Genomic DNA, 22,181 nt, shown 5'->3' with positions numbered 1-22,181 from the left:
CTAGAGCTGTCTACATGAATTTATTGTTTTCATAATAATTCTATTGACCTGAAAAAAAAAGATATAGCTTATTTCATTATTCATACTTTCTGATTATGCCTAAGACCATACTAATAAAAATCTTCTGTTTTCTTTAAACAGGCAGAGGAAGCAGGACTTGCTGTGTCTGTGTTGTTGTGTGTGAGAGCCCTTCAGATCAGGTCCAACGGAAGCGATGAAATGAAGACATCAGTGTGCAAAACAATTGCTTGCCTTTTACCAGAAGACCTTGAAGTTAGAAGAGCCTGTCAGCTCACAGAATTCTTACTCGAGCCAACTTTGAATGGATTTAATGCCTTGGAAGAGCTGTATATGCAGCCAGACCAAAAATTTGATGAAGAGAACGCACTGGTTCCGAATTCACTCCGCTGTGAGCTGCTGTTAGCTTTGAAAGCATATTGGCCATTTGATCCTGAATTTTGGGACTGGAAGACTTTGAAGAGGCATTGTCTTAAACTATTAGGGAAGGTAGCTTCTGATTCTGAGGATGATGCAGGTTGTCATCTGTCACTCAATGAAACTGACATGTTAGAAACTTTCTTTAGTGACTATGATGAGACAAAAGAACACAAATATTATGATGGGAAAGACACAATGAGCCACCCTAAGGAAAAAGCAAGAGTAAAAAAACCCATTGGTTCTTCAGAAAGATACCAGAGATGGCTTCAATACAAGTTTTTTTGTGTGCTCTGCAAAAGGGAGTGTATAGAGGCCAGAATACTGCATCATTCTAAGATGCACATGGAAGATGGTATTTATACATGTCCTGTTTGCACAAAAAAATTCAAGAGAAAGGAATTTTTTGTACCACACGTAATGGAACATGTTAAAATGCCACCTAGCAGAACACACAGACCTAAAAAGAAAATAATTCTGAAAAAAGAGAGATCACCACAAAAGGCAACAGCTCCCAGCAGCCCACCCCCAGTGTTTCCAGAAAGGTCACACCAGACACAGCTCCCTGAAAGCTTCGACGATGACACAGAGGAATATGTCACCTTCAGCCAACTGGAAAACTGCCAACTGCAAGACAGGGACATCTACCCCTGCCCTGGCACAGATTGTTCCAGAGTATTTAAACAGTTCAAGTACCTGAGCGTACACCTGAAAGCTGAACACCAGAACAACGACGAGAACGCCAAGCACTACTTGGACATGAAGAACAGGAGGGAGAAGTGCGCGTTCTGCCGCCGCCACTTCATGACCTCGTTCCACCTGCGGGAGCACGAGCGCGTGCACTGCGGGCCCCAGCCCTACATGTGCGTGTCCATGGACTGCTACGCCAGGTTTGGCTCTGTCAACGAGCTGCTCAACCACAAACAAACCCACGATGACCTTCGCTATAAGTGCGAGCTCAACGGCTGTAATATTGTTTTCAGTGACTTAGGGCAGCTTTACCATCACGAGGCGCAGCACTTCAGGGATGCGTCGTACACTTGTAACTATTTTGGTTGTAAGAAGTTTTATTATTCAAAGACTGAATTTCAGAATCACCTCGCGGCACATGATATTAAAGTGTCCAATGGGGAAGGGAAGCAAACGCTGAACCTCGAAGGATTGGTTTCAGAAGAAAAATCCAGTTATCTTCCAGAGTCTCGGCTGCTTGAACAATCTGAAAATTCCAATCTGAATGATAACTTGGATCCCTCAGGCTCTCAGGAAATTCCACAGGTGAAGGAAGAATCTCTCTCTGACAGTGAAGATCTCAACAGTGAAAGTAATTGCAGCCTGCATTGTGGGAAGCACAGGGCAGATGCTGCAGCAAGCCAAGGTCAGACATCCCCACAGCTCCTTGGAGCAGTGGCTCACAACCAGTCAGTTCCAGGTTTTGTCGTGTCCCAGGAAGGAGTCTTCCATCCAGCAGATATGAAAGAACAGTGTTCCAATGTGGCAGTTTGCTTTGATGAAAAAAATCTTTCCTGTGGTTTTGAAGGCTGCTGTTCCACCCACAAAAATTCCAGAAGTATGCAAAAGCACCTTCGAAGGGTCCATCCATACAACTTCAAAGGTAAAAGAAATATGGAAATGAAAACTAAATACTTTCTTGATCTGTTGAATGATGCTCAGGACAGTAAATCCCCTACAGAGATGAGTCCAGAGTTAGGTCATAATTCTGATACAAATGCTGACTCTCCAGAAAGTGTGTGTTGTGCTGTAGATGCTAAAGGAAGCAGTGGCCTGAGGGAAGAAACTTGTCCTTCTTCCCCAGAAACATCTTTTTATGACAGCTCTAAAGAACTAGACATTGAAGATAACATGTTGGAACTAATGTTAGGCTTGAAACACCTAAGCTTAAAAAATAACATTCAGAATTCTTCAAGACAGAAATCTTTCCTGGGCTATTCATCTAGGGATGCCAAGTGCCCTGAGTCAGTTGATGAAGCTACCTCAAAATTTCACCTTCAAGATCAAGAAGATAATTTACCCAGCCAGTACCTTACTCAACTGGCAGCTAAACCATTTTTCTGTGAATGTCACGGATGTACATGTGAGTTTGTGACCAGAGAAGCTCTCTTAATGCATTATGTTAAAAAGCATAACTATTCAAAGGAAATGGTTCTTCAGCTAAATATGTTCCAGCATCGATATTCACCATTTAAGTGTCATATTTGCCAAAGATCTTTTACAAGAAAAACGCATCTTCGAATTCACTACAGAAACAAACATCAAATTGGCTGTCAGAGGGTGGCTCACAAGGTGTGTCCTAGTGAAAAATTTGATCATGTAGGTTTGTGTACAGAGGACATGCATAAGAATAGCACTGCTCCAGTGCCTGCCTGTGCAAACAGCGTTGGGTTCTCTGGACACTCGGACTCTGAACAGCTGTGTCACCCAAAAAAGGAAGACTGCTGTTCTGAGACTGATTTGGAGTCCAATGAGGAGACAGACAATGATGTAACAAGAAAAACATCTAACATAACTTCCCTGGACAGTCATAGGGAAGAACTGGAAGCAAGACAGGGAAGAGGAAGCAAAAGAACAGTTGCTAAAGGAAACTTATGTTACATATTGCATAAGTACCACAAACCATTTCATTGTATACATAAAAGCTGCAACTCAGCATTCACAAACCAGAAAGGTTTGATTCGCCACTACAGAACTGTTCACCAGTATAATAAGGAACAGCTCTGCCTAGAAAAAGACAAAGCAAGAACAAAAAGGGAACTTGTCAAATGTAAAAAAATATTTGCATGCAAACACAAAGAGTGTGGTAAGCGTTTTCTGTGTTCTAAAGCTCTTGCTAAACATTGTAGTGACTTCCACAATGAAATCTTAGAGGATCAAAAACTGCTTTCTGAAGCTGAGTCTGCCAGATTTGCTTGTAACCAAGCGCACTGCCATGCTGTGTTTTATACATTTAATAAGCTTAAACGGCACCTAATAGAAGAACATGCCAATGAAGAAAAATTAAACAAAGATTTTGAAATCCATTGTGACCTTAATGGCTGCAATCGAATTTTCACAAATTACAGTCACTATTCTCAACATGTATATTTCAGACACAGTGAATATTATGATAGTCTCTTTGGAAATCACAAAGAGGAGGAAGATGATGAAGATAAAAATGAGCAAAATTGTTTGAAAGACAGCTTTGGCACAAGCAAGCAGAATGGGAAACAATTAAAAGACAGAGCTAAAAGAATTAACAGAAGCAGGGAAAAGCATTTGCTAAATTTCAAAACAAAAGAGGAAGCCCTACAAATGTGCAAAGAGAAGTCTAACCAGACCCAGTACCCCTGCATGGTGCAGGGCTGCCTGTCTGTGGTCAAACTGGAGAGCAGCATCGTGAGGCACTACAAGCGCACACACCAGATGACCAACATGTACATCGAGCAGCGCCTTCAGAAACTCGTCCTTTGTGTCAAATGTGGCATCATGATTGAGAAGCAGTCCTGCTCTAACACAGCTTCAGACTTGGATAAAGAAGGTGTAGAAGTTAACGAGGATAAATCAGCTAATTCTGAGCCCGTGCAGGAGAGTGACAAACCCATTGTTGCAAACCCAGCATGTGATCCTCCAGATGAGAGTAATGAAGACCAAAAACAATGTTCGCCGAGCGGTGTGAATGGTGATGCCAGTGCCTTTGTGTATTCAGGCACTTTAAAATATAACCACAGTTCCAAGAACACCTCTTTTGAAGAGCCTAACAGCAGGGAGACAACTGTGTGTAAAACTGAAGATCTTTCTGAAAGCAGTGAAAGAGAGAATAGCTCTTCTTTGTCCAGTTTACAATTAGAGTTGCCAAGAGAGAAAGACCCAGAAGGATGTCAACATAGCGCTGTTAATCAGAATGCAAAAAGAAATGTACTTTGTGCAACAAAAGACAAATTTCAAAAGCCTCCTGTGTCCAAACCATTTGATTTAAAGACATATAAACCAATGGGATTTGAGTCTTCATTTTTAAAATTTATTCAGGAGAGTGAGGGAAAGGATGATGATGATGATGATGATTGTGATGAGGTCGTAGAATGGGAGTCTCCTGAGCAGTTGCCAGTAGATGAAATGTTGCAAAAAGAGGGAGACAGTCAAGGGAATGCACCAGTAAACAACTTTGTAAATGATGAAAATGTAATCATAACCCCAAACAATCCTGGGCAGCTAACAGAGATCCAGCCCTTGCTGTCAGAGTCCTCCTCTGCCCCTTCTTTAGAAAATCTGAGGGCAATCTTGGACAAGGCCCTAACGGACTGTGGAGACCTTGCCTTAAAACAGCTGCATTACTTACGACCAGTAGTAGTTCTTGAAAGATCCAAGTTTTCCACACCTCTCATAGATTTATTTCCAACAAAAAAGGCAGATGAGCTGTGTGTAGGAAGTACATAAGTAGCTTTGCTTAGAGCAGATAGCCTCCACTACTGCTGTACGGGGAGAACTTCAAATTAGAACAGTAATTGTTACAGTACACACTTTTTAGGTTAGTTTTGACTGTTTAATTCCATGAATGTATAATATCTGTCAAAAGTAATGGCCAAGTTAATTTAGCTCCCCATTTTTTTCAATGAACAATGCTGATTTTGGTGCTATTTAACACATCAGAATACTGGGGGCTTCCTCTTGAAGAGTAAATGTGCATGATTGTATATGGAAAAAGTACTGGGGTACCAGGGTTTGGGGGGCGATGGAGTTATTACTTGACTTGAATGTGCACCCCAGGGTGCTTTGTGTAACATATTGTACACTACAGCATCTTATATTTTTTGAGTTATGAGTTTCAATAAATTACAGTTTTTCACCCATTTGTTTACTGTACAGTAAATCTTTAATGTGCTTTACTTGTAATTGAGTTTGGGACCATTCTGAGTGCATTGGACAGTGTTGCTTAAGTTTTATGCATTTGTAGATAATTTATCAGGCTGATAAAATAGATACAGAAAAGTAAAGTATTACATTTTATTTTACAACATTCTCTGTGCTTTTTTCAGTCTTGAAAGAACTATAATTAGTCCAGGCTTACTAATTACACTTCTGCATGAGAAAGTCTTTGTTCCTTTAAAGGCAGAGGGTGTTTTCTGAGACTGTCTGGCACCACCTGAGTGTGTGATGAGTGTTGTTGAGACTTCCAAGCAGGTTGTGTCACATCAAAGTACCAGTATACATCTAGAGAGTTCCCTTGTTAGCTTTTTGGACAATGAATGATGAAACCTAGCTGGAAGATTCACCAGAAGAGTCAGCTAATATTTTAAGCTCTGTTTCTTGCTCTTTATATCATTTCTTACCACACATGGCTACGTCAGGAGGCTGAGAATCACTGGGGTATTTCCCCATCTCTATGGGGATTCTAATGAGCTAGCAGCAATCTGACTGAGGGCTTGGGTGTTGTTGGGGCTTCTGGGGTTTTATACTGTGATCTGAAAAGCAGCAGTGGAAAGGGAATGGAAGAAACTTTGGGAAATGGGTGCAGAAATGATGGCAGCTATCAAACAGTGAACTGTGGTATGACCAAAATGAAGCAGAAATGGCATCTTCGTACTACGTTTAGGAAAATAAAGTTATTTGGGCATCCTTAAAAGTTAGGTTAAAAATCATGCACCAATCAAGAGAAGTGTGGCTTACTGCCTAGCCTTTCATGTAATTTCCTCTCTAAACCCTAAGCTGTTTTAATGAAAGAAATATGGTGCCTCAATCTTCTCAAAAAGTTCTAAAAACAGAAGTAAGCTATGTCAAAAGGTTAAATACTGCAACATCATCAGCCAGCCTTCAGCGTGTTCCAAAGTAATAATGAAATACCTTTTAATTGCAAGTTTGAGTCATGTTTTAACATACTTGAATCATCAAGATCTCAAACCAGAAAAGTTGAACAGCAAACTTAATAGACTTGTGATGGCTGCTTCAGGTATTGGGCCAGAGAGACCCCATTACCCTCTCAGGGTTTGAGTATCCCAGAGAAGAACCTGTCCCTTTGTGGCCAGCATGAACAGTAAATTCTTTGAGGTTTGGAGACTTCAGTTTCAAGTCAAGCAGCTGCATTTCCCACAAAACAATTTGCATGTGAAACTCACTCACTCAGATGTAATTCTGCTTTTGCCAAATGAGTTCCTGTGTGCCTGCAAAGCACACACAGTGCAGGCTGCAGAGTGCACACTGGTACTCACTGCCCCTCTGCTGTCACAGAGCCTGTTCCTGTTGAGCAGGGTCCTTCTGTTCACTTGCTGCTCTTTCCATAGGCTGGGCTATACCACAGGACAAGACAGAGACAGGAATCATTTCTGTCTGCCAGGCATGGAGACAAGTCCTGCAACATTCCTCAGTCCGAGAGTTGTATTTAGGAAATGGTTGAGCTTCTTTGGGCTGCACAAAAGCAGCTCGGAGGCATTTTCCTGTGTTGCACTCCATGCACTGCCAGGACTTTTAGTAATGTGGGCTCATAGAGTGTTCATACTTCAGCTGAAAGATACCACTACAGCACTGGTCAGCTTCTTTCTTGTTGCAAAAATTATATATTTCCCATTTCAGACACTGTCAGTGTGTTTCAGTCCTTGAACTCCATCATCTACAAAATGCTGTAATGTCTCCATGAGATAATAGGTGTCACACCATCAAAAATGTACAGCTTGAACCTACATCCTTATGCAAATTTTCTCTTGGGCTTTTTTATCTGATCTAATTGCCTAGCATACATGAGTATCAGAGAAGAAAGCTACAAAAGGGTAAAGGTTTGAAGAGTTTTTACTGTCTTATTTCTGTTTTCATGCCATGAGGTAGGCCATCATTTTCCCTCCCAAGTGCTACCAGAATTTGTCTTACAAATGAGGTAACATTTCCAGCTTCTTGCTTTCAAGCATATGGGAGAAACATTTTGTTCTGCACTAAAGGAACACCCTTGCATTGACTTTCCAAAAAAAAATTCTTAATGTGAAGAGCAGATACCTCAGAAAACAAACACAGTTCACAGGGAATGATGCTTCCATTTTTTAAATTGTTGTCTTGAAGTGTGTGGATTTTGTAGGACAAAAACATGTTGTGGGCTGCCCTGCCATGTTCCCATGGGTAGTAAAAAAAAAAAAAACTTTACAATGAGAGACATTCCAGTCTGACCTCTCTCTTTCCAGCAGAGCTCTCAGCAGAGCCAGCAGCACTTCCTCATATACTCTTTTCTTCTGCAGGGATATATTAGGTTACAGAAAACGCTGGGCTTCAATATATTTGACAGGTCATTCTTCTATCTAGTTAAAAAAAGATAACTAATAGATAATGAGAACATTAAGTTGGCATTATTTTATTAAAAGTTAATGACTAAAAATCGACAGACATGTTCTGTTATACTTTAGACTGGTAGGAATTAAGTTAATGACTGGTACTAGAATGCCTTATCTAGAAGTGGCTCAATGTTAACACCCTTCTTACTGTATTTTTGTCAGGTTACACAGTCCCTGCATGGCACCTTGTCCCCAGGCAGCACCGTGCTGTCTGCACCGAGCATTACACAGGCCAAATCTGAAGTGCGCATTTCGGCTTTAATAAACCAGCAAGTCCTGCAGCAGTCAGTGATAATTTCTGTACTTCTCTTAGTGCTTCTCTAAACGGTTTTAGACAAGTACTAATGAGGCTTTATATGCGTTATTGTGCGCGGTCTAAGTAACTTGTACCAAAGAAATATAATTTAAACACCTGCTCAGATCCTCGCCGTGCTGCTCGCGCTTCACTGGGGTGTCCGTGACGGGCGGAGCTGAGCCCGAGCGGGCAGAAGCCCACCACACAGCCCAGGGAGCCCCTCACGGAACCCAGCCCGGAGCCCACCATGAAGCCCCTCACGGAGCTCAGCCCGGAGCCCGCCATGGAGCCCCCACGGCCACCCCTCACGGAGCCCACCATGGAGCCCAGCCGGAGCCGCCGCGCCGCCCCTCAAGGAGCCCAGCCCGGAGCCCACCATGGAGCCCCTCAGGGAGCCCAGTCCGCAGCCGCCCCTCACGGAGCCCAGCCCAGAGCCTGCCGCGGCCGCCCCTCACGTAGCCCAGCCCGCCGCGGCCGCCCCGCCCCGCCCTGCCCCACCCTCGGTTCCTCCGGCCGCCAGGCGGCGCCGCAGCGTGCGGCGGGTGGAGCGGCCATGGCGCTGTCCGGCGACCTGTGGGCAGAGCTGCCGGCTGAGCGCCGCATCTTCTGCTCCGTCCTGCTCTTCTCGTGGGCCGTCTACCTCTGGGAGGCTTTCCTGGCGCACCGGCAGGTCGGTGGGGCTCTGGCGGGGACGGTGGCTGGCGGGCCGGGGCTGTGCCGGGTCCAGCCCGGCCTCACGTGGAGGATGTCCGGGGCCGGGGCTGGGGCCGGGGCTGGAGCCGGAGCCGGGGGACGCGGGGTTTGTCACCCGCCTGTGGAGGGCTCGGCCCTGTCCCGGGCGGCCTCAGCGCTGTAGAGGATGGTGGGAGCGCTCACAGCGGCGAGTGGGGTGAGTGCGGTAGGGTCACGGCGGCTCGGCACCCCCAGCAGCTCGGTTCTCCTCCCTGGGACAGCGATATGAGGAAAAATGAGGAAATGCGTGAGTTTAAATAGCGACAGTTGAACCGGTGAAGGAAAGAGGAAGGAAGCGCTGCACAGGCCGCCGTTCAGCACGGCCCCGAGCAGGTGATGCCTGGCAGCCTCCGAGCGATGGCCGCCCTGGAAGGCACATCCCAGCCCCGCTTCTTATTGCAGAATACAGCATAGAGGACGGAGGGTCCCTTTGTCAGGTCCCGGCTGTTCCCTGACAGCCACATGTCCCTCCCCAGCCTGCCCACCTGGCAGGTTTAGTAGCAGCCACACACCGAGGTGTGTGAGCCCCGGGGTCGGACATGCAGCCTGATGCCACGGACAGGACAGAATGTGTTTTGAGGTGACAAAGGGTAGGCAGCTTTTCCTTAAAGAATGCGTAAGTATACTGAAACAAGACAGCTGAGGGAAAAGACTTCTAGTTTTAAAAAATTTTCAAGTGAAAAGTTCTTTACTGAAAAGGAAATAGCACCTCGTTTGTGCAGCCACTCTGTAGCTCTGTTCTGGTGAAGTCACAGGGTTTGCACAGGAGGATCGGGGTTTTGGTTTCAAAATGAGCCGAGTTGTTAACTGTGGTGTGGTAAGTAACATCCTGTGGAAAAATCAGTTTGTGTGATCTGTATTTGATCACACATAGATAAGTTATTAAGCCAGCAGTTCAGTTCCTGGTTACAGCATAATAATTATGATTCAGTTTTATATTTAGAACTTCATAGAAAACCGGAATTTAGGAATAATTGTTCCTTTGTGTGTTGTTTTTTCTTTTTAACTTTCTGTGGTGGCCCGTGGGATCATTTTATGTGTTATTTTAAAATCTTATTTATCTCCTTTAAAATATTAGCTGTAAACTTTAAGTTTTGTCTTCACTTTTTCAGCGGCGGGTGTATAGAACAACAACACATGTACCCCAGGAGCTGGGACAGATCATGGACTCAGAAACATTTGAAAAATCTCGCCTCTATCAGTTGGACAAAAGTACTTTCAGCTTTTGGTCAGGCCTCTATTCAGAAGTTGAGGGCACTGTAAGTACCTTTCATGTGATATTTTTAATGTACCTAAACTGTGAAGTACTTTGGTTCTTAGTGAACCCATGCAGCAGCACCATTGGCATTCTGGTGTCGTATGGTGAACACTGACATTTATATTCTGGTTTTGTTTGTGGCTGTATTTGCTACACAAAAAGAAGTAATTGTTCAGAAAGCATGTAATTTCTTTCTGCAGTGCTGAGTCATACTGCACAACTACTGTGTTAGCTTACATTTTAATTATGTTCTATAGTAGTTTCCATTGCAAAATAATTAAGCAGTATGAATTATTTTAAATTGTTAAAATGCAGACCTTTCCCTGTGTTTGGAGGAATGCAACTACTTTCATTTTTAGATAAAATTTAAGTAGAAGGTAAAAAGAGAAAAAAAAAAAGTGCAGTTGAAGTGGCTTTCATTTCTCCATTAAGCTTTTAAAACCACCACACTTGCTTTGGTCCTTTCCATCTCCTCCTGACACTGAAAATGCACCCTAATTGTTAGGTTGTAAGAGTAAGCCTTTTCAAAAGAAAGAAATAGATAAACCTCTGGTGTCATCAATATTGGAAGGCTGCTTGCTTGAAAACTGATTTTTATATATATAGATGCATCACTTGCTAAGAAAGCAACCATGAAATATTTACAAGTTGGGCTGTTTGAGAAATGCTGCCAGGCCTGGCTGTGAGCTGCAGTGAGCCTCAGTAGCTGTAGCTTGGGCATTTCTTTGATGGTGATGTACCCCAGATGTTCACTCCCTTCCTTGGCAGCCAGTACATCAGGAGATGCTGGGAGCATGCACAAGGAGGAGACCACAGAGCTTTCCTCAACATGGCTGTAGCAACTCCAGTACTGAAAGTGAAACTGGTGCTTTTCTCTGGGCAGGGAACTCAGGTGAACCTCTAGGAGAGGAGGGCAGCTCCTCTTTATACAACCACAAATATACACCTTATGTCTAAGCCAGTACAGTGGCCAAGTGTACAGAAAACAGGTTTGGAAATATGCTTGTATTTCACTGGAAAAATAATTAATTACCTGCTCTCTGCTTTTGTAAGGTATTAATTAATGCCAGATATTCCAGGCTTGTTTTATCACTGTTAAGATCACAGGGCTGGCAAAAAGCTAATTATAAAACTTATCTTATTCACCCTTAAAAGGTTCTTGTGCTGAAATGTTAGTAGGCTAAGATGACAGTGTGTTTCACACTGCCTCTGTGGTATGTGGTTTTGTTTTGAAGATGATTCTCCTCTGTGGAGGAATTCCTTTTCTATGGAAACTGTCTGGTCAGATCTCTGGTCGTGCTGGGTTTGGACCAGAATATGAGGTAAGCAGGCTTTAAATTCCTGTGCAAGTATTTGGTCCCTACTGCAATAATTATTTTTAAATTGGTATTTAGTTAAAAGTGAGATTTAGTTAACCTGTAATAGAGTAAAAATGACAGATACTTTCTGGTGCACACAATGACTCCGTCATTCTGAGAACTGGTGACAGTAAATTAGCTTGCTTTTAAATTAGCTTACTAATTAAAACAGCCTTATGTGTTAAAGCAAAGTCTACTGCTTGAGTCAAATGAGATGGTGAGTTTGGTTTTTGGGAGCTCTTTATTTGAGTGTTTTCTTTTTACTAATCCTAGAATTGATCTACCTGCACACTAAAAGGGTAAGAAATTTAAATCTACTGCTTATGTTACCTTTGTGCTGTGGATGAGGCATGTATCCAGATTTGTGCTCCAAATCCTTAGTAAGCTATTACAGTGAGCAATAATTAGTCATTATGAACATTTTAATTCTGTGAATTTATCCAGCATAATCTAACTGGTTTCAGTTAAATCACTGACCTAAAAGCCATTTTTAACACCTGGAATATTTGTTAGAACGGGTCAGTAAATATCAGGTGGTTTTGTTTTGTTTTTTAGATTGTTCAGTCATTGGTATTTCTGCTGCTTGCAACACTCTTCAGTGCACTGACTGGTCTCCCATGGAGTTTGTATAATACATTTGTCATAGAAGAGAAACATGGCTTCAATCAACAGGTATTGCAGAGAGCTCTTGTAGTGACCACATTGGTTCAGATTGCTTACACAGACTGGTCCTTAATGAATGTGCAACACAAAATAATGGTTTGGGTCAGGCCTTACTGAGGGAGAGTGCATCTGCATGGGCTTGGGTCTGTGTAAATGTAAGGAGCTACTGGGAGAGCTCCTTTTTTACTGACTCTGATTTTCTTATGACTCTGGCATTGCTGTTTTGTTTTAACTGAATGGATCAATTCGCTAACCAGAATGACATATTAATATTTACATTGATGTCACTGATCCAATTTATCCTTTCTTTGCAGACACTGGGATTCTTTTTTAAGGATGCTATCAAGAAGTTTGTTGTGACTCAGTGCATTCTGTTGCCAGTGACATCCCTTCTGCTTTACATTATTAAAATAGGGGGAGACTACTTTTTTATCTATGCCTGGCTCTTCACATTAGTTGTTTCCTTGGTGAGTATGAGATGATGTTTGGATTTCTTCCAGACTCCAGCTCACTGGCATGGATCAGCATGCTGAATGCAGCTAAAAGGAAATGAAAAAAAAATCTAAATCTCCTGTGAATTTTAATGTCTACAAACTTTAACAGAGTGTCTTGCTCTCAATGTACTTGTTCAGGAATAATAGCTCATATTAGTTGTCCACATTAATGTCATATATATCTAATCTATTTAATACTGTAGTGTCTTCATCAATTGAAAGAGAAGCACTTATAAAGCTTTAGAATAGGTACTGGAAATACAGCACTATGTGGGGATCTGTTTTCCTTTCTCCTGATAGAGGTGAGAACCAGAACATATGCAACTGAAGCCACATTCCTCTCTCTCTTTCCTATCACAAACTAGTGTCTTATTTTTGCTCTGCCTGTGCCATCCCATTGAACTGTCCATGTAGATTTTGTTCTGAGATTCTACAGATACTTTAGAACCTGATATAACAGGGGTTGGTCTATCTTTTATACTACAAAATAAAACATCTTGGCAGAGCTGCAAACTGCTGTATTGAAAGAACATTTTGGTGGCTCACTCTTCCCCTCTGAGCCCCCTCCACCCCTGAGGTTAAGTGCATGCTTAGACAATTGGTGTTGCCACCTCAGTGCAGCTTTATAGGGTTTCAGGGTTTAAGTTTATAGGGTTTCACTTAATGTGTTTGAACAGCCTTAGACATGCAAAACCATCCTAAGAGGTGTTAGATTCACCCTTTAGAGTCTGGTTTTGGGAAGAATTCCAGTTCCATAACTCTGTAATCAGAGTTAGAGTTGCATCCTCCTACTAGTCTGTCATGCCTGCTGATACCAAGACATGACACAATGACCTGAGATAAAACCTGAAAATTAGGCCCCACATACTGAAACAGTAGTCTGGACTGAAAAGCTGATTTCTGCTCTATGAAGTACCCTCCTACACCTTCTGCAAAACATCTGTAGAGGTTTAAGCCCCTAAAAATTACATGAACAAAACTTTAGTGGTGTTTCATATTGCTGCCCTCACTTGCTGTGACTTTGCAAAAGTCAGTTTTTCTGATTCTCAATTTCATTGGAGTTTTTCAGCAGTGCACACACTGGCAAAAATCCACTGTTTTCAGTGAAGTAAAATGTATCAAGATAATTTTGAATTTAATACTGATTTCCATTTGCCTCTTATGTCCTGTTCCTTTTTCACTCAACTTATAAAACAAATAAATAAAAATAATATTGTGGTGATCCACACAGAGTGTGAGGAAAGGGAGTTCAGCTTTCCTTTCCATCACATTATTCTAGTTCTGGCTTTCTCAGCTGGGCTGCAGCTGATGCCAGTTTGAGGAGATGCAGGTGCACTGTAGTGATGTTTTTAGGTCAAGGCTATCAGTCATTGTGGAGCCAGAGGCATCAGGCAAACAAGTGCCTTAGCCCTGCAGACAGCTGGGAGACAGAAAGAAAGCAGGGGACATAAAATTTCTTGCCTCTTTTTAGACAGTTGTTTTGCAAGTTAGCAGGAATTAGTCCCACTTTTCTGTCTCTTGGTTCCTTCATCTCTTCAGCTGAGTATGAGGCACTTTGGAGTTTTCTAGGATTGGTGAGGTGTGTGGAAGTGACAGCCTTTCACTGATGAGCCCCTGCTCCCAAAGGCTTTGTCTTCTGCCCTGTTCACAGGAGTTCTGCTCAGGTGTGTAGGTGGTTTGTGCACAGTTTGCTGAAATGTGGTTTGTGCAGTTTGGTGAGCTGGGACTGGCCACCAAAGCAGCCCATAGCCTGCCCATAGATCCCACTTCATACAGGACTCTGCTTTATCAAGTGTTTTTTCTGAAGTTGTGCCCTCTTTTTGAACTTTTTACCCACCTTTAGTACTAAACAGGTTTGCATGCCCTGTTCTTACTGTCTGCATGTGTTGCAGGTGCTGGTTACAATCTATGCAGACTACATTGCACCTTTGTTTGATAAATTCATTCCGCTTCCGGAGGGAGAGCTCAAGCAGCAAATTGAAACAATGGCAAAGAGCATTGACTTCCCACTAACTAAGGTGTATGTTGTTGAAGGTGAGGTTTTGTTATTTTTTTTAAATAAAAAGGCCTTGTAATTTTAAATTTGGGGGGTTTTTAGCATTGATTGTGGATGCTGTAGTAGGGCAGTTGATTGCATTGCTCAGATACTGCAGGACTTGCCAATGTCTGTAGCATTTTCCTGGAGCTCAGTGCACAACCTGAACTCATCTTCTGGTTGGAAGCATTTTCCTGGGTCTGTGGAATGGAAATGCACAGCTCAGTCAGGAGTGGAAGCACAAAAATAGTCAAGGTTATAATTTTAGAACTGTAAAACAAAAGGAATAGCTGTTTCCATTCACCTTTGCTGGCACATTGGAAAGAATTCTACATAATTTGGCACAGATTCTTTGCCTGGAGCAGTGTCAATTCAGAATGCTCTTTCCACTCTAAATCTGAAATTGTAATAGGATTAGCTTTTCTTCTTGGACATTAGATGTTCCTAACTGCTCTTATGGTTTTGTTGCTTTTAGTGATTGCGTGCTACATTTCCCTATTGGAGTCATCATTACTTAGACTTTAGAATATGCTTCACCTTCCAAACAGATCTGCTTGAGTTTGTCTACAGTGCATTTGGGGACTTTGAGAATTCCTCTGGAAAAACCTGATCTGTCATACTGTGCAGGCTTCAGTGCATGAGATTATTCAGATCATGGTGTTTAAATTTTCCCCATCAGGTTCTAAGCGTTCTTCCCACAGCAATGCTTATTTCTATGGATTCTTCAAGAACAAGAGGATAGTACTCTTTGACACACTCCTGGAAGACTATTCTGCTTTGAACAAAGAACCAGCAGAAGGAGAGGATGGTGAGAGTGAAGAAACAAAGTCTAAAACCAAAGTGAGTTTGTCTTTCATTGTGTTGTTTATATTAATTTCTTGGTGAGATAGTCCCTTGTTTTTTCTAATATATTTTAAAGGTCTTGAGTAAGTTGCTAATACACAAAGCCTAGTGATTTCAACACCAAAGTATGCCTGGTTTGCTGATTGGAATTTCTGGGCTGTGTGAGTTGTGCAGATAGCACCAGAGACTCTAAAAATCCACATGGGCTTTAGCAAAACATTCATTCCCTGCATGTAAAAACTAGGTCTGAATAAGGGACCTGTTCAGGGTTTTAGCTCATCTTCTCTTGAGACTGCCATACCACAGGTTCCCTTTGAGGAAATACTTTTAATTCTTAGTGTGTCATTTGTCACTTTTACTGGGTGCAGAGGTTTTGGTGCAGGAGGACAGACAGATTGCACATGTGCATCCTCCCATGCTCTGCTCAAGAACAGGATTGTGGCCTGGCCCTGGCCTCTCCTTTCATGTGCAGCTGCACAGCCTGAGTCTGCTGGAGGAGCTGTTATGGCTTCAGAAGAGTATGGAAATCACTAAAGCTAATAGAATACTTTCTGAATAACCTGAAGGAGTTATTCTGAGAAAGACAAATGGCCTTGTGCAGCCTAAGGTTAGGCCAATGTCTGGATCTGTTCCTTGACACCATGTCAGTGATGTCCAGGTATTTATTTGCAAGGAATGTCCTGATGAAGGCAGGAATGATGCATCTGACTCCATGTTCTCAGAAGGCTGATTTATTACTTTATAATACTATATTATATTAAAGAATACTATACTAAACTATACTAAAGAATACAGAAAGGATACTTACAGAATATTAAAAAGATAACAATGAAAACTCCTGACTCTTTCCAGAGTCTTGACACAGCTTGGCCCTGATTGGCCAAAGAGTGAAAACAACTCACACCAGAATGCAATCAAACAATCACATGTTGGATAAACTATCTCCAAACACATTCCACATGAGCACAACACAGGAGAAGCAAATGAGATAAGAATTGTTTTCCTTTTCTCTGAGGCTTCTCAGCTTCCCAGGAGAAGAATCCTGGGCAGAGAGATTTTTCAGAGAATGTGAATGCCACCAGGGTGGAATGCATCCAGGGTTTTGTTTGGCAAACACTGCAGAAGCAGGTTGAGAGGAGGGCATGCTGAGCTCACCTGATCTAGTCATAATGAGAGTGTGTTCCATTTCAACAGGTTCTCCAGCCTTTGTGTTTGCTTCTGGCTTGCTAATGGAGCTGTGAAGGTGCAGATGTCCTTCCTAATTACAGCTTTAAGGCGTGTCATAGGGCTTTTTGAAGAGGACAGCTCCTTTTAAAAGGAGCAGCACTGCCTGGGGAGGAAGGCTACATGTTGGGTGTTAAAGGAAAGTAGGAACAGGGCTTTGCTCTCAATTCCCCTCTGAAAGTCTGAATTCCTGTTTCCAGTGTCATGCTTTGCTTGAGTAAAGAAACAGGATGAGAAGGGATAGGGGAGAGCATTTGGAAGACAAATTTCTCAGTGTTCTTTCAGGTTTGCATCAGCATGTCTGCACATATAGAAATAAGAGAACACCACCTCGTAGTAGAAATCTTCTTAACCTTAAAAGGTTGTATTTTTGTTAGTATCTTCATGAAAAAGGCTTAGCAAGAAATTGTATATGTGTTTCTGGTATTAGAAGGGAATGGCCTGATCTAGGGACACTTAGGTGATCAAGAAAAAACAAATTAGCAAGAAATTCATTTGGTTGTGTTCAGACATACCTGATAATACTTCTGCTTTGTTATTCCCTCAGAATAAGAAACAAGGATGTAAAAATGAAGAAGTTCTGGCTGTACTCGGTCATGAATTGGGTCACTGGAAACTAGGTCATACTGTCAAAAATATAATCATCAGCCAGGTAAGTTAGTTTAAACTGGATTTTTTTTTTCCTGGAGCATCTGTAATTACAGCTGTTTCCAAATGCCCTTTTCCAGATTTGTTAGTGTACATTCACCTGATACACTTACACTGTGTGACAGGAAATTGCTCTGGATCACAGCCATCCTTCTTTTCTCTTCTGTGTATTTCAATAACAAACAATATTCTGGCATCTTCTATTTTACTCTAAAAAGACCAAAAAGCCACTTGGACAGCTAATCACCCCCTCTAGAAAACTTGGTAAGGCATGGCCCTGCCTCTGGCTCTGAAAAGCCAGGCAAGCACAGTGTTTGAACAGGACATTGCACAGCTTGGATGGAAGCCCAGGTTGTTTCCAGGAACAGAAGTGCAACAAAACACAGACACATTTTGTTTGGCTTTAAACTTTTCAGAACCTGTACTTAATTCCAGGGAGATGGGTTCTATCCTGTACTCCCTTCTCTTTTCTCTTCTGCTTTTTCATCTCCCTTCATTATTTGTTTTTTGCTCCCTGGCAGAAAACAGTGCTTCTTGTACTGTTACATTTTCAGAAAGCAGGTGAAGACCAACTGTTTGTTCCTCTCTGTGTATTAGTTCAAAAGTAATCTAAAAAATATTTTTTTACAGTCACATCCATGTGCAAATCTATAATGTGATGCTATGTAATGACTTACCTTAATCAAGAATGTTTTTTCTTTTCTCCAGATGAATTCCTTCCTTTGCTTCTTCCTGTTTGCTGTGCTAATTGGTCAGAAAGAACTCTTTGCTGCATTTGGTTTCTATGACACCCAGCCTACCCTGATAGGCTTGATGATTATTTTCCAGTTCATTTTTTCACCTTACAATGAGGTAACTTGTTTTCAAGACATAGACTCTGAAGTATCATCCTATTTAAATAATGATTCTGTTTTGTCAGGGGCAGTTTGACTTTCTAGGGGCTGTGTTGGGTGTCTCATTTTGATAATCAGGCTTAGTGCAGCATGTTGGGCAGCACTCCCAGTTTCAGGTGTGGCTTGGATAAAGCTTAGTGAGATCAGCCTGCAGCCACAGCAACGTGTGGGATGTGGGAAGCTAGATTTGGTGGTATTTACTGGCACTGAAGGAATGTGCAGATAGCTGAATTTTAGAATCCTTTTAGAATAATTTAAAAATAATTTTTAAAAATTTACTGGCACTGAAGGAATGTGCAGATAGCTGAATTTTAGAATCCTTTTAGAATAATTTAAAAATAATTTTTAAAAATTTACTGGCACTGAAGGAATGTGCAGATAGCTGAATTTTAGAATCCTTTTAGAATAATTTAAAAATAATTTAAAAATATTTTTTAAAAATTTACTGGCACTGAAGGAATTTGCAGATAGCTGAATTTTAAAGTAATTTTAAAGTAATTGTAAAGTAATTTTAAAGTAATTTTTAAAATAATTTTTAATAATTTACTGGCACTGAAGGAATTTGCAGATAGCATATTTTTAAATCATTTTAAAATCATTTTTAAATCATTTAAAAATAATTTTTAAATAATTTTTAAATCGTTTTTAAATAATTTTTAAATATTTTTAGTAATTTACTGTCACTGAAGGAATCTGCAGATAGCTGGATTTTAAAATAATTTAATGCATTTCTCTCCACAGGTTCTCTCATTTTGTTTGACAGTATTAAGCCGACGATTTGAGTTTCAAGCAGATGCATTTGCCAAGGAACTTGGGAAGGCCAAGGACTTATATTCTGCTTTGATCAAGCTAAACAAAGATAATTTAGGATTCCCTGTTTCTGACTGGATCTTTTCAATGTGGCATTACTCCCACCCACCCCTTTTAGAAAGACTTCAGGCCTTGAAAGATGCAAAGCAAGAGTGACAGCAGTGATTGCTGCTTCAGAGACAGTGCTTCCATCTCAGAAGCAAAGTTCAGAGCTGCTTTTTAATTTTTTTTTTAATGGATAATGCAAATTAAGCACGCTGTTAACAGCACCACACATCTGAGTATCCTGAAACAGGTATTAAATTATAAATGACTTATTTTTAACAAAAACAAAACTGTGGAATTTAATTTAGAAAAAGTGCTGGGTGAAGACCTTCCCCCCCCACCCACCACACTGACTTTTATTTCCATATCATAGTATAGACTTTTAAAGGGATGAAAACAAGTGTAGACTTCAAAGCACCTTTTTCTTCAGTTTGTGTATGCCTTGAACATTGCTTTTGATCCTTTTTCTATTCTCAGCATTCTGTGAACCCTCCCAGTCTCACCCTCTTCACAGTGAAGAGGCTTTGGGTGATTTGATTTCCTGTACAATGATACTTGTGCTTGCCAGTGTGTTTGAAAAAGCTGAATTCAGCTGCAGGCTTTTCTCCTGCATTCCTGTCTGTCAGAATGAAAAATGCTACTTAATAAAACCTTCTTTCTCTGAAGTGTGGGAAGAAGGATGAATTATAGCTGAGGATATGTACCATGTCTTCCTTGAAAATGAGAATTATTATATTATTATTTAGTAGCATTACAGTAGGATTAGGCTGCTCCTATTGCCCCAGGCTGCTGGGGGTATGGAAGGGAGAAGAGAATATTACAGAGAATCAGAATGAGACCCTCACATTTGAGAAAATTGCTAATTCTCTCTTGTTCTCCCTTTTTCCACATCTCAGTTCCTCCATTTCTGTTGTACTTTGCCTAGATTTCTTGTGCATAGTGTCCAGTTGCTCAGCCAGTGTATTAAAGCCACACTTGGATTCTGAAGGGGCTTATCCTCCATTCCATTGAGGATTTTTCATTAATATGAATCCAGCTGAAATAGTAGCTGAACTTATTCTTCATCATTGTTCTTATATATAAAAATTCCTACATATAAAAAGCCCAGGAAACAGTTTGCCCACATCAGTTACTGAAGAAAAAAAGTGGGTAAACCTGGAAATGGCATTGATTATCTCAGACTTTTCTGATGAAAAATAGGATTATATTTACTTTTGTTGAAGTAAAAATAAAATATGTGTTTGCATGTGCATACGAATGTTTTAACCAGTGTGAATATACAAACTCCATATAAAAATCAGATTTTCTATCTGTAGTAAATTAAAAAGTTCTGCTCAGCTCTATACAAAGAGAGGAGTCATCAAAGCAAATTGTCATTATTTCACATGTCAGAATATTCTCATCTATTTTACTGTTAGCTTACATTTGTTTTTCTGATCATAGGGAAAAATGCCTTACAAGATGATGGGCACAATGATGTCTTGGGTGAAACAAGATGTTGCTGAAAGCCCTTTGTATGCCTTATTCTAATTGTGTTTATACCCCAGCAAATATGGAGCTAAGCTATCGATGCAGATTTAGGAGACAGTTTTACAAATCTGGAGAGCCTATATTTGTCACGTGAACTGTATTTAATAAAAGGCCCTCGAAAATAAAAACATTAACTTGAATCTGTCAATTCAGAAGGATAAATAAGTGTGTCAAGTTTTGAATGAGCTGATGGCTGGTGCAAAGCTATGGAAAACGTGAAGTGTGCTCTGAGAAAATAATTTGTGTAAAAATTGTATGCAAAAACAGAGATGTTTCCCCCACAGAGATGTTGGAGCCACTCTGCTCTGGCTGGGAGAGCTGGGGCTGTTTACCTGGAGGAGGTTCCAGGGAGACCTTAGAGCCCATTCCAGCACATAAAGGGGCTGCAAGAGAGCTAAGAGGGACTTTTGACCAGAGCTTGGAGTGACAGGACAGGGATGGATGGCTTTAAGCTGAAGGAAGGTAGATTTAGATCAGATATTATGAAGAAATGCTTTACCGAGGGTGAACTGGCACAGGTTGCCCAGGGCTTGGAGCAGCCTGGTCTAGTGGAAGGTGTGCTTGCCCATGCTTTAAGATGATCTTTAAGGTCCCTTCCAATCCAAACCATTCTGTGATGAAACGGGCATAAACGTCTGCCTTTCAAAAAGTTTCAAGGCCTTCCATTTGTACACACAGGACTGGTACGGCCACAGGGCTCCTTCCTGCTCTGGGTCCCGGGGCCGGCGCGCAGGCTGGGGAGCGGCAGCGAGGCCGTGTGGGCCACTCGGTGTGCGACGGCCGGGGGCGACGTGCCAGCCCTGTGCCCCTTCAGGCTCCGGGCGAGCAATGTGCCAGCCTGTGCCCCTTCAGGCTCCCCGGGAGCGATGTCCCAGCCCTGTGCCCCTTCAGGCTCCGGGCGAGCAATGTGCCAGCCCCGTGCCCGTTCAGGCTCCCCGGGAGCGATGTCCCAGCCCTGTGCCCCTTCAGGCTCCGGGCGAGCAATGTGCCAGCCCCGTGCCCCTTCAGGCTCCCCGGGAGCGATGTGCCAGCCCTGTGCCCCTTCAGGCTCCGGGCGAGCAATGTGCCAGCCCTGTGCCCCTTCAGGCTCCCCGGGAGCGGTGTCCCAGCCCTGTGCCCCTTCAGGCTCCGCGGGAGCGATGTGCAAGATCTGTGCCCGTTCAGTGCCATCCCTGTGCCCGCTCGGGCTCCCCAGGGCCGATGTGCGAGCCCTGTGCCCGTTCAGGTTCTTCTGGAGAGGTGTGCCAGCCCTGTACCTGTTCAGTGCCAGCCCTGTGCCCGTTCAGGCTCCTCAGGGCCGATGTGCAAGCCCTGTACCTGTTCAGGCTCCGCGGGAGCGATGTGCGAGCCCTGTGCCCGTTCAGGCTCCGCGGGAGCGATGTGCCAACCCTGTGCCCCTTCAGTGCCATCCCTGTGTCCGCTCAGTGCCAGCCCCGTGCCCGTTTATGCTCCCCGGGCCCCCCTCAGGCCCTGGAGCGGCGGCGGCTCCGCGGGCGGGGCGCGGCTGCCAGGCCGACCCCAGAGCTGCAGGGGGCGCTGTGGCGCAGGGCCCGCCCGCGGAGCGGCAGCGCCCCCTGCTGCCGGCGGGCCCGGATGTGACGTCGGGCCGGGGCCGCA

At 42.7% G+C, this 22,181-nt stretch overlaps 2 protein-coding genes across 5 annotated transcripts in view; both read left to right on the top strand.

Annotated features, from left to right (window-relative positions):
* Nucleotides 1–5,276, top strand: part of RLF (RLF zinc finger) — a 37,531-nt gene extending 32,255 nt beyond the window's left edge. For all 4 annotated transcript variants that reach the window (XM_063177666.1, XM_063177670.1, XM_063177667.1 and 1 more), the window contains one exon: nucleotides 142–5,276. In XM_063177666.1, the coding sequence (XP_063033736.1) occupies nucleotides 142–4,863 (4,722 nt within the window). In that variant the 3' untranslated portion in view covers nucleotides 4,864–5,276. The remainder of the gene's footprint in view (nucleotides 1–141) is intronic.
* A 3,287-nt stretch (nucleotides 5,277–8,563) lies between these two features.
* On the top strand, nucleotides 8,564–20,712 carry ZMPSTE24 (zinc metallopeptidase STE24). The gene is made up of 10 exons (XM_063177352.1): nucleotides 8,564–8,701; nucleotides 9,876–10,022; nucleotides 11,257–11,343; nucleotides 11,935–12,051; nucleotides 12,357–12,509; nucleotides 14,429–14,570; nucleotides 15,251–15,411; nucleotides 17,186–17,290; nucleotides 17,995–18,138; nucleotides 18,921–20,712. The coding sequence occupies exons 1-10, from the start codon at nucleotides 8,585–8,587 to the stop codon at nucleotides 19,143–19,145; spliced, it is 1,398 nt and encodes a 465-aa protein (XP_063033422.1). The 5' UTR covers nucleotides 8,564–8,584; the 3' UTR covers nucleotides 19,146–20,712.
* The last annotated feature ends 1,469 nt before the right edge of the window (nucleotides 20,713–22,181 follow it).

The sequence above is a fragment of the Melospiza melodia genome, chromosome 27 (genome assembly GCF_035770615.1).
Source record: "Melospiza melodia melodia isolate bMelMel2 chromosome 27, bMelMel2.pri, whole genome shotgun sequence".
Taxonomy (NCBI): domain Eukaryota; kingdom Metazoa; phylum Chordata; class Aves; order Passeriformes; family Passerellidae; genus Melospiza; species Melospiza melodia.
This window is presented reverse-complemented; position numbering and strand designations above follow the sequence as displayed.